Source organism: Penicillium expansum (genome assembly GCF_000769745.1).
Source record: "Penicillium expansum strain MD-8 chromosome Unknown contig369, whole genome shotgun sequence".
NCBI lineage: Eukaryota > Fungi > Ascomycota > Eurotiomycetes > Eurotiales > Aspergillaceae > Penicillium > Penicillium expansum.
This window is the reverse complement of record NW_015971462.1, coordinates 66,535-82,591: the sequence shown is the minus strand read 5'-3', so window position 1 is coordinate 82,591 and position 16,057 is coordinate 66,535. Positions and strand designations below refer to the sequence as shown.

General features: G+C 45.0%; 6 protein-coding genes across 6 annotated transcripts; 3 read left to right on the top strand and 3 right to left on the bottom strand.

Annotated features, from left to right (window-relative positions):
• Positions 1–1,598: 1,598 nt before the first annotated feature.
• Positions 1,599–3,428, bottom strand: PEX2_106980 (Major facilitator superfamily domain, general substrate transporter; the record flags this gene model as incomplete). Its single annotated transcript, XM_016747966.1, has 8 exons — positions 1,599–1,728; positions 1,784–1,851; positions 1,911–2,184; positions 2,245–2,431; positions 2,487–2,518; positions 2,584–2,897; positions 2,960–3,112; positions 3,171–3,428. 8 exons carry the CDS (start codon positions 3,426–3,428, stop codon positions 1,599–1,601), a joined length of 1,416 nt encoding a protein of 471 aa, XP_016594177.1.
• A 1,148-nt stretch (positions 3,429–4,576) lies between these two features.
• Positions 4,577–5,754, top strand: PEX2_106970 (DODA-type extradiol aromatic ring-opening family dioxygenase; the record flags this gene model as incomplete). The annotated part of the gene is made up of 5 exons (XM_016747965.1): positions 4,577–4,799; positions 4,870–4,898; positions 4,971–5,257; positions 5,325–5,571; positions 5,641–5,754. The coding sequence occupies 5 exons, from the start codon at positions 4,577–4,579 to the stop codon at positions 5,752–5,754; spliced, it is 900 nt and encodes a 299-aa protein (XP_016594176.1).
• A 1,120-nt stretch (positions 5,755–6,874) lies between these two features.
• Positions 6,875–9,446, top strand: PEX2_106960 (uncharacterized protein; the record flags this gene model as incomplete). Its single annotated transcript, XM_016747964.1, has 4 exons — positions 6,875–7,203; positions 7,266–7,403; positions 7,459–7,972; positions 8,034–9,446. The coding sequence occupies 4 exons, from the start codon at positions 6,875–6,877 to the stop codon at positions 9,444–9,446; spliced, it is 2,394 nt and encodes a 797-aa protein (XP_016594175.1).
• A 410-nt stretch (positions 9,447–9,856) lies between these two features.
• Positions 9,857–12,359, bottom strand: PEX2_106950 (Hsp70 family protein; the record flags this gene model as incomplete). Its single annotated transcript, XM_016747963.1, has 9 exons — positions 9,857–10,086; positions 10,156–10,309; positions 10,360–10,570; positions 10,633–10,730; positions 10,790–10,889; positions 10,953–11,244; positions 11,295–11,361; positions 11,413–11,457; positions 11,520–12,359. 9 exons carry the CDS (start codon positions 12,357–12,359, stop codon positions 9,857–9,859), a joined length of 2,037 nt encoding a protein of 678 aa, XP_016594174.1.
• Positions 12,360–12,773: 414 nt separating this feature from the next.
• PEX2_106940 (uncharacterized protein) lies at positions 12,774–14,497 on the top strand (the record flags this gene model as incomplete). Its single annotated transcript, XM_016747962.1, has 3 exons — positions 12,774–13,043; positions 13,095–13,896; positions 13,947–14,497. 3 exons carry the CDS (start codon positions 12,774–12,776, stop codon positions 14,495–14,497), a joined length of 1,623 nt encoding a protein of 540 aa, XP_016594173.1.
• A 1,051-nt stretch (positions 14,498–15,548) lies between these two features.
• Positions 15,549–16,057, bottom strand: PEX2_106930 (uncharacterized protein; the record flags this gene model as incomplete). Its single annotated transcript, XM_016747961.1, has 3 exons — positions 15,549–15,606; positions 15,758–15,798; positions 15,860–16,057. The coding sequence occupies 3 exons, from the start codon at positions 16,055–16,057 to the stop codon at positions 15,549–15,551; spliced, it is 297 nt and encodes a 98-aa protein (XP_016594172.1).

Here is a 16,057-nt window from a genome sequence, read left to right as displayed (position 1 = left end):
GCAGCTCCATTCCAAGGTTGTCATCCCCATGGGAGACAATTGTCTTGGCATATTCTGTGTCTGCAGCCAACTGTCGGCGGAAGGGAGAATTGAATCTTCTCGCAATCAGTTTCGTTATTTCAGAACGGCTGGCTTTAGGAGGAAATTAGAGACGGGAGAAGTCATATTTATATTTCAATGGTAATATCTCGAATCTCGAGGTCTGGTTGACACTGTTCATTAAGGTGTTTGAGACACATGTACCACGACTCAACAAGGTACATTGCAATGTGCAATGCTCATTCAATCATACTCATATCACCCGAAATTCAATAGCTGCATCTCAAATGCATTATGAGACATATAGAGACACGGGCTGTAGAACATAGGAGGTAGCCAAGTAAATCAAGGGACGCGGCATTCTTTCTTTAAATTCTTTGGGTCACTGGATATAAAGTTGTCTTACAGGTTGACGTGCCGATATTGGGTAGTAAATAAAATTCATGTGGAAAATCAGAGAGCGAAACCGAAAGCAATTCTCGACTGTGCCTTAGGTGAAATTGTCGACGAGATATTTGTTCGCACCGCTACTGAAGGGGGTGCCACGCACATCATTCATGGATTGAAAATTAAATTTTTGCGAATGGAAACACTGTGGTAGTAATTCGCTGTTCGGTGACGACGATGATATAGATTTTGGCAACGCTGGCGTGGCCTATTGGCTCAAAGGTCGACCAACTTTGTTATATGTACGAAGATTAAATTCACGCGAGTGGTAACAAAGTAGTTCTTCCTGTTAGCTTCCGTATAGCATTGTAGCCATGATTTAGGACTAAATAATGAAAAGAGCCCTCCTAGACTGATGAAGACCTACTGAAAAAGAATAATATTGCTGTTAACTGGCCTCGGATGACAATGGGATCAGGACTTTAGATGGCTAGGCGGAGTTTATGATACAGCAGGAAACAGGAAGGTCGAGGAAGAGCATTAGATTTTGGGAAGAGAAAAAGCCTCTCGGGGATAGCGATCAACTAACTATCCTGAGCTAAGCTACTGTCCTAAAATCATTTACACCTACATAATTACCTCAACAATATCATTCCATCTTCTTGCTTCCTCTCGCCCTCTGTTTCTACTCCGATGTATATCTTCTATGGAGCAAATCGCCAGTTAGCTTGTCAAGAAATAGGGAGCAATGCTATTCCGCTAAGTATAATACTCAGCAGCGTCAGTGACACTTCATTTCTATAATTTTTTCTTGGGTGCGGTAGTGATCTCTTGCTTTCACCAATAGTAGCGATATTTTCGCCCATTCCTGTCGACGTGTGTGACTTCCGATTCCAGCTCTGGGTCATCTGCCAGTTTCTTAGCGAAAGCTCGATTAGCCCACTGAAACCCGAAGGTCTGTATGATTATTCCGGCGAGCCACACTGCGCCCAAGGATATACAGGCAATCCATGCCGTGTGGTAGAGAGGAGCATCACTCTATATTCAATGTCAGTTGGAAGCACTCCGCTGAATGGAGATTCAACACCAAAGGAAAAGGCACGTACTGCTCTAAATACTTGGTTGCCGTATGTACCACCTAGATTAGAGCATCCAACTGTGGTATCATTTTTTTAGTGATCGTCCAATTTCAATTTCATCAAGGTCAATGGTTCCATACTGTATACTGCATACGCAACGGCACGTTTTTGTGGCGTCTTAAAGTTCAAAGACAGCCAGGTCACATTGATAGGCTGCCAGTTTCTGCAAGGTACTGGTCAGTTCACCCGTCCAAACATAATATTAAAAGATCACTCACGGGGATGACTGGGTGACCAGGTACGCTGCATAGAAAGACCACGAAGCTTGAGATGTGATTGGAAGACACTGCATCAAGGAAGTCAGTGAGCAAATACTACGCCGAGGGGGAAAGGTAGCAGCCTTACGTAAAGTGCAATTAGGCCTGCGAGAGTCCACACAGCCGAAAAGGCGATTGCATACCCAAACCGACTATACCTATCCACAACTGCCGACAACACAATGCCAAAGATTGCGCCCAGCAGACTTCCCGGGGCATTAAGCAAGTTAGCTCGGATTGCGCTGAAGCCTAGCGACTTGATGATGGTTGCACCCCAGGTGCTCAGCCCATTGGTGGATTGTAGGCCAGACAGACACACAATGAGGTATGGCCAGGTAGCCCAATGGAAAAGCACATCAGTTCTATAGGCAGCCACGTGTTAGTCAAAGTTTCCATAGCTACCAAGCAAGGGAAGCACGCACATATCCTTCCACTGAATTTTAATATTCGAACCGTCTCCCTGATTGTCTTGTTGTCGGGCTTGACGTGCGACGAGAATGTCAGCTTCGCGCTCATTGAGCCAGCCCTGCATACGGATGAGACCGCCAAAAAGATGACCTGTATGATATGGAGACTTGGGGAGAAGGGCAAAAGCCAAGACTCCTGAGGCTAAATTGGCCGTGGTGTTAGCTAGGAAATCAACACACATGCTCATGATGCTTACTTATCGTAGAAACGCCACAGATGATGAATATCCTATATAATTTACTTCCACATTAATAGTGATCGCATGAATATGAACCAACAACATGAAGACTAACCATTGCCACCCACGCAATCCCCTATGCTCGTGCAATGTCAAGGCGCCTGCCGAAACTAGCGAGCCAAAAGCGCCAGCCAATGCCGGTCCAAGGAAAAACACTGCAGTGCGTTGCGTGAGCTCGTTGGGTACATACCAGGTTGACAAAATGTACAGGCCACCTGGGATAAACCCGCTCTCTGCTAGCCCTAGGAACAGCCGCGCAGCATACCAACCACTAGCATTAGTGACAAACATTTGCAGTACCTCAATGAAGCCCCAGACGACAACCTGGGCCGGGATCCAATAGTGAGGACCCACGCGGTGGAGAATAATCTGATCAACAAGTTAGACTCCAGTTCGGTATTCCAAAAGAAACGTTGATATGTGAGAAATACGTTTGAGGGAATCTCTAGCAAGACAATGCCCAGCCAGAGTAGAGAGACACCTGTGTTGGCTTGATCCCGGGTCATAGATGTGTCGGAAAGAAATGTGGAGGTTAGCACGCTCGACACATTAGTCCGATCAATGGCCATCAAAGTAAACATTAGCTACGGGGAGAGTTTAGCGGGAAAGGGCAATATGAGCGGCCAGGATGTTGAGACGGACCGAGAATATAGGGAGAAAAAGGAAATCGAGTTTTCGAACGATGACAGATTCTTCCTGTGGTGTCCAAGTGACCAGAATTTGGTGGCCATTTTTGACGATTGGATAAGAGAGGATGCCTGGCTGTCCTTCTGGGTCGGGTTTGTGGATATCGGAGGGGGTGGTTGTGCCATCATAGAACTGATGAATGCTTAGATTAATGGGCCTTTCTTTCCCGTCTGAATATTCTTTCCCAGGCAAACGCGGCTGCTCCTCTGTCATGTTGTAGTGTGGTTGATCCAACCAGATCTGCTAGTAAGCCTACCGGGAATATTAGATGGGGAACGATGCGTGAGGGTGGATGTCCAATAATTTTAGGCAATATTCAAAATGGTTAGAAGTTCTTCTTGGAGACTTTCTTCTTGGAGACTTTCTTCTTGGAGACTGCTGCTCTCCAGTCCAATTTATATCACGCATATCGAAGTTGAGGTAATTTTTATAGGTCTGAAATCTGGAGTACGATGTCGTGTTGGATCGAATTATGTCGTGACCTGCCCTGGATGCAATCATCTCGTATCGGCATTAAAGCATATTTGTATTCTACCATTCGGCCTTGCCATACGGGACTAAATCTTGAAAGACTAGGTGAATGCATCTGGCCATTGCCTATTTGGGTAACCGAACTACCCAAATAGGTATAGCGTGGTGACTATGAGAGTAAAGCTCAAATTCCTTATGGGAAATATCAAGGTGTATCTACAGTGCTGCACATCTCTATAAATAAGGCGTTATCGTCGCATATATCTCAAAGGGACTAAAACAACATTTATTTACACTCAAGAAGTATTGTTTGGTCCTTTTAATTGCTATGTTTTCCTTGCTCGAACCTCGTTGCTGACGCCATATATAATTAATACACGACATCCCAAAGCTCCCAAACTGGGGTTCAAATCCCGGTAATGCGGCAAATAGCAAAGAAATGTAATATAGAACAATTCCCGGCACTTTCTGACCCGTAGTTCATTTACTTTCCGAGGGCGTTGACGCCATACACAGCAAAGTACGCGCCATCACGGGGATCTAGAACTAACATTTGAACCTTGGCTATACGGTTTATAGAAAAGAAGATATTGCGAATCGGCTTTTTCCGCAGCGTAAATCTATTCTGCACTTCGCTTAGGGTCCCGGGGTTGTTGACCCACCCGTATTGACACATGTACATCGGGCACTGATCGAGATACGAAAACATCCAAGTCCACACCACTCTAGGACTGTGGGATTAGCGTCTGAATCTCGGCTATATGGGACGAAGTATGCTATAAAGTCAACAGGTGATTTGGATGGTCTTTTGCACTTGATATTTCTTTTTCTTTGAAGCCTTTAACATATTCAATAGCTTCTTTCCTTCCATCACTAAAATTTGCCTTACTATGCCTTCTACTATCCAGTCTACCCAATCCCTGCCAACCTACTTTATTGGTCATGCCGGCGTGGGCCTTCTCTTTGATGATCGACCTCGAAATAAAATTGTTCAAGCCAGCTTGAGGGATATTGGGGAAGAAATCCAATCTCTTTCACCGCGCCCCAAGGCAGTTGTTGTGTTCAGCGGCCACTTTGAAGCAGGCGAGATCCATGGGCCTGGAGTGATTGAAGGTAAACTTCCGTAATACCATCCCTGAGTGTCGGCCTGAGGATATTTAGAAGGTCGGACTGACATGTATAGTAAATGTCAAACGTGTGACACATATACAGGTAAGCAAGCCTAACCACATATCCTCATTTTCAGCTGATTTATGGTGAGAACAACATTGATCATTCCTCCAGCATGACTTTGTCAACGATTTTCATGACTCCAAGCCGTTCGTCTACGAATACGACTGGCCGCATCAGGATGCACCCGAGCTAGCGGCACAGCTATGGGAACACCTACGCAAGGCCGGAATTAAGGCTAAACGTGTGGAGAGAGGAGTGGATCACGGTGTCTGGGTGCCTTTCAAGGTCATGTTTCCGAGTGAGAAGCCGCTGGACATACCTGTAATTCAAATCTCGACATTCCACGGCACTGATCTCGAGAGCCAAATTCGTCTGGGTCAGGCCTTGAAGTCTTTACGGTAAGTTCGACACTGTGTCATTTCTGCATACTGCCAATAAGATAGCTAATAAGTAACAAATATCTAGACATGAGGGGTATCTCATTATAGGTTCAGGCATGGCTGTTCACTCGTTCGCCTCGATTGATGAGATTATACATGCTGCCACAGAGGAGGAGAGGGAGACCATCCGGGCCAAGATCCTTGCCGAGTCGAGGGATTTTGATACTCATCTGAGAGCAGCAGTGACAAAGAAGGACGCAAATGAGAGAAATGAAGCTTTGCTGAAGCTGGAGAGCTTGTACGAGTTCAAGCGGTCCCATCCGACTGTCGAGGTACGTTTTTTTATATTGAAAAGATTTGAGCCGAGGGATTGCCTTAAACTAACTTGTCTTACTTATCAGCACTTCACACCACTCCTGGTTGCTGCTGCTGCGGCTGGAGATGCGGATGTGGAAGCCCTAGGCGTGGACTTGGTCGACCCAGGCTTCTCTTATCTCAATCTACGTTTTGCTTAGGGAATAGGGGATGGCAGGAGATGACCCGCCTGGCTTGAAGGCTCTTGCGAGGTGCCGCTAATCACCCGTAAGGTGTATCAACAGTCATTGGAAATATAACCTTTTGTTAGAATTAGTGGTATGGTGGCCTGACCTTGTTTGCCAGGACTGCGAGGCAAAAGTACATAGCTAGTCTACTCCTTCATGTCCCATAGTGAGTCAGCAAGTCCTCCATAGCAAAACATAGTCTTCTTGCTCTTTTTCTACTCCTATAGATTTCTTTACTCTTGCTCATCAATTCCATCTCTGACCTTACTGGGGCGGATTGGCGCTCGGCACCCCGACTACCTTAATGTGGCATACATAAATGTGCATAAATAGCATTCCTAAGGTGGTAGTCACCTAGTACCAACGATTTGCCCATGGGCTGAAGAGATGGGCAACTTGAGGTTTATTGAAAAAATCCCTTGTCCATTAACGACCTGGATTCTAAAGATCCGACTTGAATGATGCCTCTCAGATATTTATCCAAGACCTCTACAGTTATTGACACAACGGGAAAGACAAGCCCATCTTACGCGACTCATCGATAGAACAACTAATTTAATATTTTTGAAACTATGCTTTCCACTTTTCGTGCGCATATTATCCCGAGAGGAATGTGTTATTTAATAATATATGGTGTTGGTCAATGACATATGTTGCTCTAAGTAAATTGTCGGAAATGAGAATTTTATTACACAATCTAACTAAGCGTATGCAACTTTTTAAATGGAACTACTCAATTTCTATCCTTTTGTTGTTTCGGGTTTGTGCCCTTATGTATGGTCTTCGACAAGTGGCACAGAACCCTGGGATGGGTTGGTAAGACAGTTATAGCTTCGACTACAGAATCGAGAATTCTCACGGCAAAAGAGCAATTTTTGGGTGTTCCTTCTTCTCTTATTGTAGGCCTTAATTGATAGCCTTCAAAACTTGGGAGGTATTTTCCGTCGTATTGTAGGACGGCTAGGTTGTGAATTGGTATTTTTACAGAAAGCCCGTATGGTAGGTGGAGGGGTCGGCGTTATATTGCGATTTTCGGTGCGGGGTTTATTTCCATTCCCAACGCATCGAAAAGAGATTTTCACAACTAGCACAAATGGATTCCACTGAATATGCAAATCGGTGGAATTTGGCAAAGCATCTGCACATAAATTTCCTGGGTCCAGTGCAGCCCAATGGATGGCCAAGCATTCACGAGAGATTGTTCTCGGATGTGCAGAAGCTAGGCAGGCGGGGGTTTGATGAATTTATGGAAAGTATCACTATAGATACCCTTGAAAAACCCTGGAGGAATGCCACTCGGAACCGTGCTGTGCGTCTCTCAAAGCTAGCCGAGGAATGTTTTTGGGGACGACGGAATGAGAGCACGTGGAGATTCACCATCGAAAACGAAATTATGCATCGGTTCTCAGTGGAGGTCGCTTGGTATGAAATTCCCCTTAGAATGCTAACTTCCGATTCAAAGTACATTTCTAATGAATTCTCAGTATCCAATGCCGCAAAAGACTTTGGGAGTCCGAGATTCCTGCAGCAACAGACATTAGCAACACACAGGTGGAGTCACTGGAAGCTCGACGTCGCAAACGTAAGCCTTGCCAATGCCTAAGGGGCTGGGGACAGAATCAGTATGTGTTTGTGTATTCTTGAGTCGATGTTTCCGGTCACTGACATCGATAATAGAGATGATGGTGGTATCAATATGCTCTTCTCAAACCGGGCCGAGGCAGCAATAAAACATTATCCTCCATTAGAGATTGCTTCGCAACCAGGAAGAGTGAAGAAGTATGAAGCCCCTGATCGTGTTTATGGTCTCAAGCAAACTGATAACTTCAAAATACTACTGGATTCCACCGACTCGCGAAGCCTGATGACCTCCACCAGGCAGACACTACGTGAAACTATAGAATATAGTCCATTCGGCCCCGAGGGCGAGCCATTGCTATACCCATTTCTCATCATGGAGGCGAAACCTAGCAATAGCGCAGGTCGAGCAGAGGTAGATATGCAAACAGCATTCTGCATCAAACGACTTTTGAAACTACAGTATGACCTACGAGCGGCGACAGGAGATGAAACACAATGGCCTACAGGCCCCCTCGTATGGTTCTTGAATTGGAGAGGGGAAAGTTGGGATGTCTCTGCGGGGTTTCCCGAGACACAACTGGACACCAATGCAAACCCGGACATATACTACGTGAGCGATTCTCATTACCGACCACACTCGGATGTCAATCACGCGGACTAAGATATTTTAGACCATCGTTGATTTGTGGCACGGAAATATCTGTGGCTTTGATGGAGCTTTACAGCTTCTACTCATTGTTGACTATATTTTTGATTGGGCTCGCGATATCTATCGCCCGGCAATATTGGGTGAGTTGGATGTCTTGGCGACAGGTGATATCATGGCACCTGACCCGGACGTCTTTTCCACGATGTCCAGGAGAATCTCAAGCTGGATCAATACGTCAACTGATATCCAAGCAACCCAGGTGTCATTTAGTGGCGAACCCCAGGATTTGAATTACTTGAATGTTATTTGCCAGGAAGGTGTTATTCGAGATGCCTCAGTGATTGAATCACGGTATCTTGGCCTACACATTACCGAAAATGATGTCGATACATTTTTGCTCTCATTCCCATCTGCCAAGGAGGCAAGCATTTGGCTTTCTGATATCCTGAATTGCCTTTCTGGATCATGGAGAGTAAATGGAGAGACTATTGAGGCAATGGAAAGTTTCTGGACCGCGGAGCCTAGACCGATTCGTGAGGACTTCAGGCGTGACGAGGCTTTTTATCTCAATATCGCAATTCATATGTTTGTATCTGAAAAGTGGGAGCCGATCCGACAGCTCACTTGCTTTTCTATCACTGAAAGCGCCTTGCGCATGGTTTTCTATAAAATTGGGCACATTGATGCTCCTGATTTCACACAACACCCCCAAGTGGGGAGAAACGCCATCGAAACCCTTCTTGGTCGCATAATGAAACAATCTATTATGGAGAACCTGACTGCAGTTGTATCTATGCTCTGCATGACAAGCAACTTCCACAAGAAAGGCAGCAGGGATCAATGCAAAGTGATAGTGACGAGATCAAATGGGGTAAAAGCTGGATTTCGAGTCGATAAGTCATCTCAACTCATAAGATCTGTGATCTCTGTTTACGAATCTCACAAGATTGGACAACGAGAGCCGCAGGACGCCTATCTACGCTTTTCACGTCTTCAGTGCCAACAGGTTATTCAACAAAGAGAAGAAGACATCGCGATATGGCCACAACTTCCTCCTCTCGGCCTTGATCAGAAAAAGAAGGGAGTTTTGGTTGACAGTTTGTATCAGAGTGAAGAATGCCCAAAGCATTGCCTTTACGTTGTCAATGGATCTGATGATCTCGAAGATCTACCCGGTCTGCTCGATAGAATGTCAAGGGATGGGCCTTATTTCAAGACGATACAGCTACGATCTGGTCAGTGGAACGAAGAAAAACTTTGCCATATAAACAGCCCGGTAAAGCCGAAAGGGAAGTGGAGCTCAAAGAGGGACTCCGATGCTTTTGCTCGATGGATACAATTTCTAGAAACTGAGCAAACGAAGCGAAGTCACCGACCAGGGGACAGATCATCATCGCCTATGGTCCTCTCATCAGACGAAGAAATCGAAGTCTGAAGAGTCGACAGGCCCAGTTCTTAAACGTCTTACTCTCCGAGCAGATTTGGTGTTCTGATTCAAGAGCAACGATGAGATAGAATGGCAATTCCTTGGTTAGCTTATAATCTTATACTCTATTTCGAAGAAAAGCCGACTGGGACAGATATTTAGGAAAACGCACAGGTCAGATATAAGCACCAGAGAAGTAGACTCGTATATGCCAAGTCTTAGGATATGGGCTAGATACATTCTCGACAAATAAATGATTTATGAAGAGCCGGAAAGTTTACTAGAGGCAAAAAAAAATAAAAAACAGAAATAGAAAAAATAAAAAAATAAAACTAAGGGGAGAGGAGAGAGGAGGTAAGATTAACAACTAGGAAAAAGGAGAAAATCTAAATGTGCTCTGAAAACAGATATCCTAGGGTTCACGCCACACCTGGTCGAAATGATGCCGCAATGCAGACCTGGGCAGACCCTCGGACATCTTGACCTGCAGGATATCTCAGAGAGACCTCCAGGTTACGACCAGTAAGCCTTGCGACGATATCATACCAGACTACATAATGTCTGTTCCCTGAATTCCCTTTCAATTGCAATGGGTACAGGTCCATCAGTTCTGTGAGATCTACCACGATCAGTGCAGCAGATTGGGAAGCTAACCGAAGTCAGTCAATGATCAAACCCAGACATTGAAACGGATGACGGGTTCCCGCAATAGACATACTCCCTCTATTCATCTCGTGTTCCAATTGATAGTGGTCCTTGACATCGTCCTTTTCCGAGTAAAAGATTCGTTGCCTGATTTCCAGATCTTGGCCTTCTTCGATAATTTGGAAGTATTTTTCCGTGAAGGTTTCGTCAAATTCTACGACGCGACCCTTTTGGGGGTTAATATGGAATGGTTGGAAGATATAGGCACGGCTCATACCTTTTTGATAATCCAATTTAAACAATTATCGATGTAGTACTTTTCATCGCATGGGTTAAAGTAAGGAACGATGTTTCGATGCGCAACGAGCTTTCTGTTTTGTTCCTCAACTTGAAGGATGCCAATGTTGGCAAGGATTATTCGGCGAGGTCCGTTGCTCTTGTCTATCGCACGATAAACAGCTCCGCCAGAGACAATTGCTTCCCATCCACTGAAAAACACCCTGAAGTTAGCCTCCAAGTTGACAGAGAATGAAATTTTAGCTATACTAACCTGTCTTTCGGATAGCTCAATTGAAGACGTCGAAACCTTTCCTCCATAAAGTGCCGGAATGTGTTGGACTGCGAGTAACCACCGACAAATATGACTTTCTGTCAAAGAAAAAGCCTTTGTTATCTTGTTTTTCAATCAGACAACAAAAAGAGCTTACCTGCATAACTAGCTTCTTCTTTGCAGCGATGTTGAGCTGTTCTTGGATTAAAAGCGCGATCCCTTCAAGGCTCGGTAGAAACCATTGTTGCACCCCACTCCTAGAACAAAACCATCAATCAGTAACCTAGGGAGAAAAAAATTAAAAATGCAAGGGAAGAAACCTAGAGATCTTAATTGTGTTGCTTTCAAAGCTAATACTGCCGTTTAACCCGGCTTGTAGGGTTGGCTCTAATCCGTGGAAGTCGAGATATTCATGCCCGTCTAAGCCGCGACTTGAATCGAAATTACGCTTCAGCTCTTCTTCAAAATTTCGAAAAACATCGTGAAAAAGTTGATATTTGGTTGAAATTCCTTTCTCGGAGAGTACTGCTTCAGATTCAGAGTCAGAGTTGAAGCGATCTTGGAGGTCTTTCTCCATGGCTCGGTTGACGCAAGTAGAACCGTAATCTTCACCTATTCCAAGCTTGAGCTGATATACTTTGACCAAAGTATATGGACCTTACCGGTAGGAGTAATTGCCTCACGAAGGCGAAGTGGATTTTGTGCCTTTACAGTATAAGTGGTAATATCCTTTTGGAAAGGTCAGTCGTAATTGATAGTGTACTCCGGTATTTGTCTTACCACTGTACCACCTCCAGCATCGCACACTAAGAACGTTTCTCCTTTCTTTGATGGCGGATTATTAGTTTGTCTATAATTGATACGACACAACTGAAGAATCCGCATACCTGTAACCGTTTGGTACCGACCATCACGTCTAGGGCAAACGCCGCAGCTGCTTCGGGCTCATTGATTATGAACAAGTCTAGCGGCTCAGATGGCTGACATAGTGAAGCCTTCACTGCGGCCTCTCTCACTATTTCTTGCATGGACCAAGAGGTTCGCATAGCCCACCCGGCAGGAGTAGCTAGGGAAAATTCCACTGGGCTTGTCTCCCGAAATGTTTCGTGATCCTTCAAATGTTTTTTGGTATAACAGAAGACTTCAACCAAATAATCTGTAATGACATCTTTCACGCTCTTCCCTAAATATCTGAGTGTCTTTTTCACCTCACGTAATGCATCATTTTCTTTGGACTTTGGACCAGGATCTTCCAGAATGAGTTTAGTGAGCCTAATGAGCCTGCTGGAATCATCCAATGATGCCCCAGTTGAGTGTGCATGCTTTAAGTGTCTGCGTGCTTCATAGCCCCAATAGTATTCGTTACTCCCCAGGTAGATCATCTCGCTTGGAACTTCGCCTCTGCTCTGATCCCGACCTGAACCTGGCCAATGAGTGACGGACTTGATTGCATTCCGACCCACGTTGACTGGACGCTTCCCAGACTTGAGCTTGTAGTATGATACTGAAGTCATGGTTGTTCCAAAATCGAGCCCAATAATGAATTTTGGCCCCGGGCCATTTTTATCGTTAGCGCTCGCGGTTTTCGCGGGTATCGAAGGCCGAGAGCTGACCGTGTCATATCCCGAGGTAGTCAGTGCGACTGGGCCCCCATTCGTGGCATTGATCTGTCGAGCTTGTCTTTTTCGGTAGGCTATATCCTGAGATAGGTTTCGCTTGGGAGCCATTTTGTGGCGTTTTGGAGTGACCGCGGAGGAGGAACGTGGGAAAAATTCGACGACCAGCCCAGCGGTTTTGAACAACCGCCCTCACATCGGGCAGATTGCAAGGCGTTCTCGAAAATCACGCTAGCAGGGTTCTTGTTTCACTAAGAACGCAAGTTGACTGCGCCAGTTATTGGCCGCCCACACCGCCCCCCTTTCATCCTCATTCTCATCCTCATAGGAGCGAAGAGGAAATAAATCCTCTTTCCCATTCACAAATATTTTACAATCATGTCCATTGCTTGATATCAAACAAATAATATCCTCACAAAGTCCAATCTGCATTACGGGGGTTGGATAATTAACCACAACGTCCTCACGGTCGAGTCCATCGATCAGTAATCCAAGGGCTTGCTCACAGAGCACGCGATTTTCAACATGAATCGAGAGTCACCATATACACGCTCCCCATCCAATGCGGACTCGGTCAGATCGGATAGTAAGTGGGGGAAATGGCATTGGGATTACAGCCCAGTGCCGCAGCCACGAACTGCAGATCAAGATCTCTCCCTCATCTTGACCAACAAGAGAAGTCGAACTAAACCCACACGGTTTCCGGAGCGTGAAGTCTATAGCGGCGAGACAGGCGAGCCTCTCCACGACCAGGAGGCGCCGAAAAGCCGAAAAAAGCCAAACTTGGCGGTAGAGGTAGGTGGCGCTTATGGACACCGATGGCCCCGCTGAGGGCACGTTTCCAAGATCCACCTCGCTGATTATCATTCAAAGATCGAGTCATCCATTCGCGAAAAGAATGATTTGGGCAGTGAGAGAGCCGCCTTGGTATCAGATCGAAAGGACACCGAGAAAACTACAGTATCGGCTATCGAAACCACTCAACAGGGCGGTGATGAGCCATCATGTGAAGTAAAACTCCTTAAGCATCAGATTGATCTCCTAGCCACACGGCACAGCCATATGTTGAAAAGTTTGGAAGATCAACTTCTAATCTTAAAGGATGAAAACTCAAAACTCTACGGACATCTGGAATGGTACCGTAAAATGGAAAAGGCCAAAGCAGACTACCCCGATGGGGATGTGGACAACGTTAAAGAGTTGAACGCGGAGCTTGAGCGAAAAGACAGCGAAATTGGGGAGAAGATCAAGCAGAATGAGTGTCTCACAGAACAACTTAACTCAAACGAGGGATTGAACAGCATCCTGAAAGACTTCAAATCCGGCCACGTTGTGGCTACGAGATTTGTAGAGGAAATGGTCAAACTTGAAACAAACACGTCTAGAGCTGCCCGCGTCCTCGTGCAATGTTTGTCTGGCCCTAAGATAGCAGAACTAGGGATGCTGCCTAGAGGAAGGACGAAGCTTGATTCACTGGTCAAAAGTACAGTTGGTACAATGGATCTACTGTCGACGTACCCCAAATTGGCAATGTGTGCCCTTATTTCTGGATTTATTCGAGATCAAGTCTTTCATGCAGGCTGTTGGGCTACTCTTGCTCAAGAGGGATACATGTTGAGGGGCTATCAAGAGATCATTCATAAAAGCTGTAAGTTTTAAATGGCCCCCTCGGATTTCATTACCCCTAATAAAATAAAGTTCCCCAGGGCACCATTGAAGGCTTTCATAGAGCTGCCATCGAGGTGATGCTGGAGCAAAACCATCAGTTTCGCGATTGCTGGGTTCAATCTCAAGTGGAAAACGCACAGTGCACATTTCTAAATCTTTGCAATTCATTTCTCGATGAGAGCAAAGTAAAGGATGCAGAAAAGGACATAAAAGAGGCCTTGAACCGTCTTTTGACAGACGCATTCTATTTCCGTGCCCGTTGCATACCCCCCAATGGTAGCCACTACGAACTGATACACTTTGAGCCAGGAGATGTATTTGATTCAAATTTTATGGACGCATGGGGAGTGGATGGTACGCCTATTTCCGTTTCCGATGAGAAAATTCAGCTGATTAGGCTTTGTGTTCATGGGTGTCTGGTTGCTCATGCAATTGAGGTGAATTCGATTGGCGCAGGCTCTCCCAACACGCTCGGCCAAAACTTCATCTCCACAATGGATGAAGGTATTAGTACTACGGGAGGGGGTGTTTTGAAGAGCGAGAAAGCCATTGTGTTGTTAGGTGATAATCTCGAGCCATGAATTTTAATTATATTGAATATCTCTAGTTACCCGATCAAAAAAGTGAGTCTGTATTCTTGTGAAATTAAAATTCAAATATAGCTAAAAGCATTTAGTATACTTCCAGGCCTGTTAAAATGATTCTATTACAAAGTTGAGCTCTATAATACATCTCGTGATCACAATTTAATCTCAAGACAGGAGGTCCTTATAACGATCTTGTTCTAGTGATCGAGTAGAGACTTCCCTACAATATATTATTAGAGTTAGCCGCGACTAATCGGAATACTCCTTGTCTATGACTTCCCAAGGGCCTCTTCTTCTATAGAGTCTATTTAAACTCTTCTCTCCGGCGATCTCAATAAATGTTGAGAGGAAATCATGAACTACGCTAAGTCTCTAGAGGGCTATTGAGATAAGGTATGTGAAAAGCATCATGAAGGAGAATTTTTTAGTTAAACCAAATACTAATAGCCAAGCGCTACTTAGATTACTATAAAACAAAAGCCTCGTGATGACTGTATCTATACAACTGTATGAAAAGAGAGAGGAGATGCCGAGTCCCACTCACTAAATTATAATTTGATTCGACTAGGCCTTAGATGGTCCCAATAATTAGGAAGATATCGAACAATATTGGTTCACTCTGTTATAACTAGAACACTCATTAGCAGATCTTATATTGACATGATCAGCGCGTATATTTATGGAGCAACTCCTCTCCATTATATCTTGAGGAACTTCGTACAACCACTACTTTGGAACCGAACGTATCGATTGTACAACTTCAGAGTTACCAGACCAGCCTGAATGACTAATTGTAGAGCAATCATTTGATATAAAGAATGTATTCAGTGGGATAAAATATGTAATGAGAGAAAGGGAGAAACACACACTACCCAACAATAGACTAGAGCACTGAAAGCCTAGAACAGCCTAGATACAGGTCACCTAACCCCACACTTCTAAAGTGTATGAATGTCTTCTAGACGAAGATTTCCAGCATCACTCTATGGCTTAGATCCTCTGCCATATTCAACGGTAGAAAAGGCTCAAAAGCCAGGGCATTGCGTTACGCCATCCTTGCCCCAACCGCAGTGCTTGCCATCTCCGCCCTTAGGGCCGCCACACTAAAAGTCCTATTAGTACCTGGAAGATTATGTATCGCTTTGATCTGCTGTGATAGGGGTAAGCTCTTACACTTCCTGTGTTACAATTTCTATAGTCGCTCGTTAGTAAACATAGATTATGTTGCTCGGCTAGGTAAATTGAGTGACTCACGTGTTAATGCCTGCGACCTTGCACGAGGTGCCATTGCACTTCTAGAGGTAATTAAGTTAAAGATTAGTCAAAATGCACCAGTAAGGTGAAATTCTAACATACTCCGCAAACTTCCCATCCGTTGTCACAAGTCCATTTAGTGGCATCAGTGACATCAGTGACATCAGTGGCACCAGTGGCATCAGTGGCATCAGTGGTATCGGTGACAGCGGTCTTCGCGCTGCTCTTATCGAGAGGCGCAGCGAAACCGAGCGAGGCACCAGCGGCCAGGAGGATGAAAGTGAGACTAGAGAAACGCAT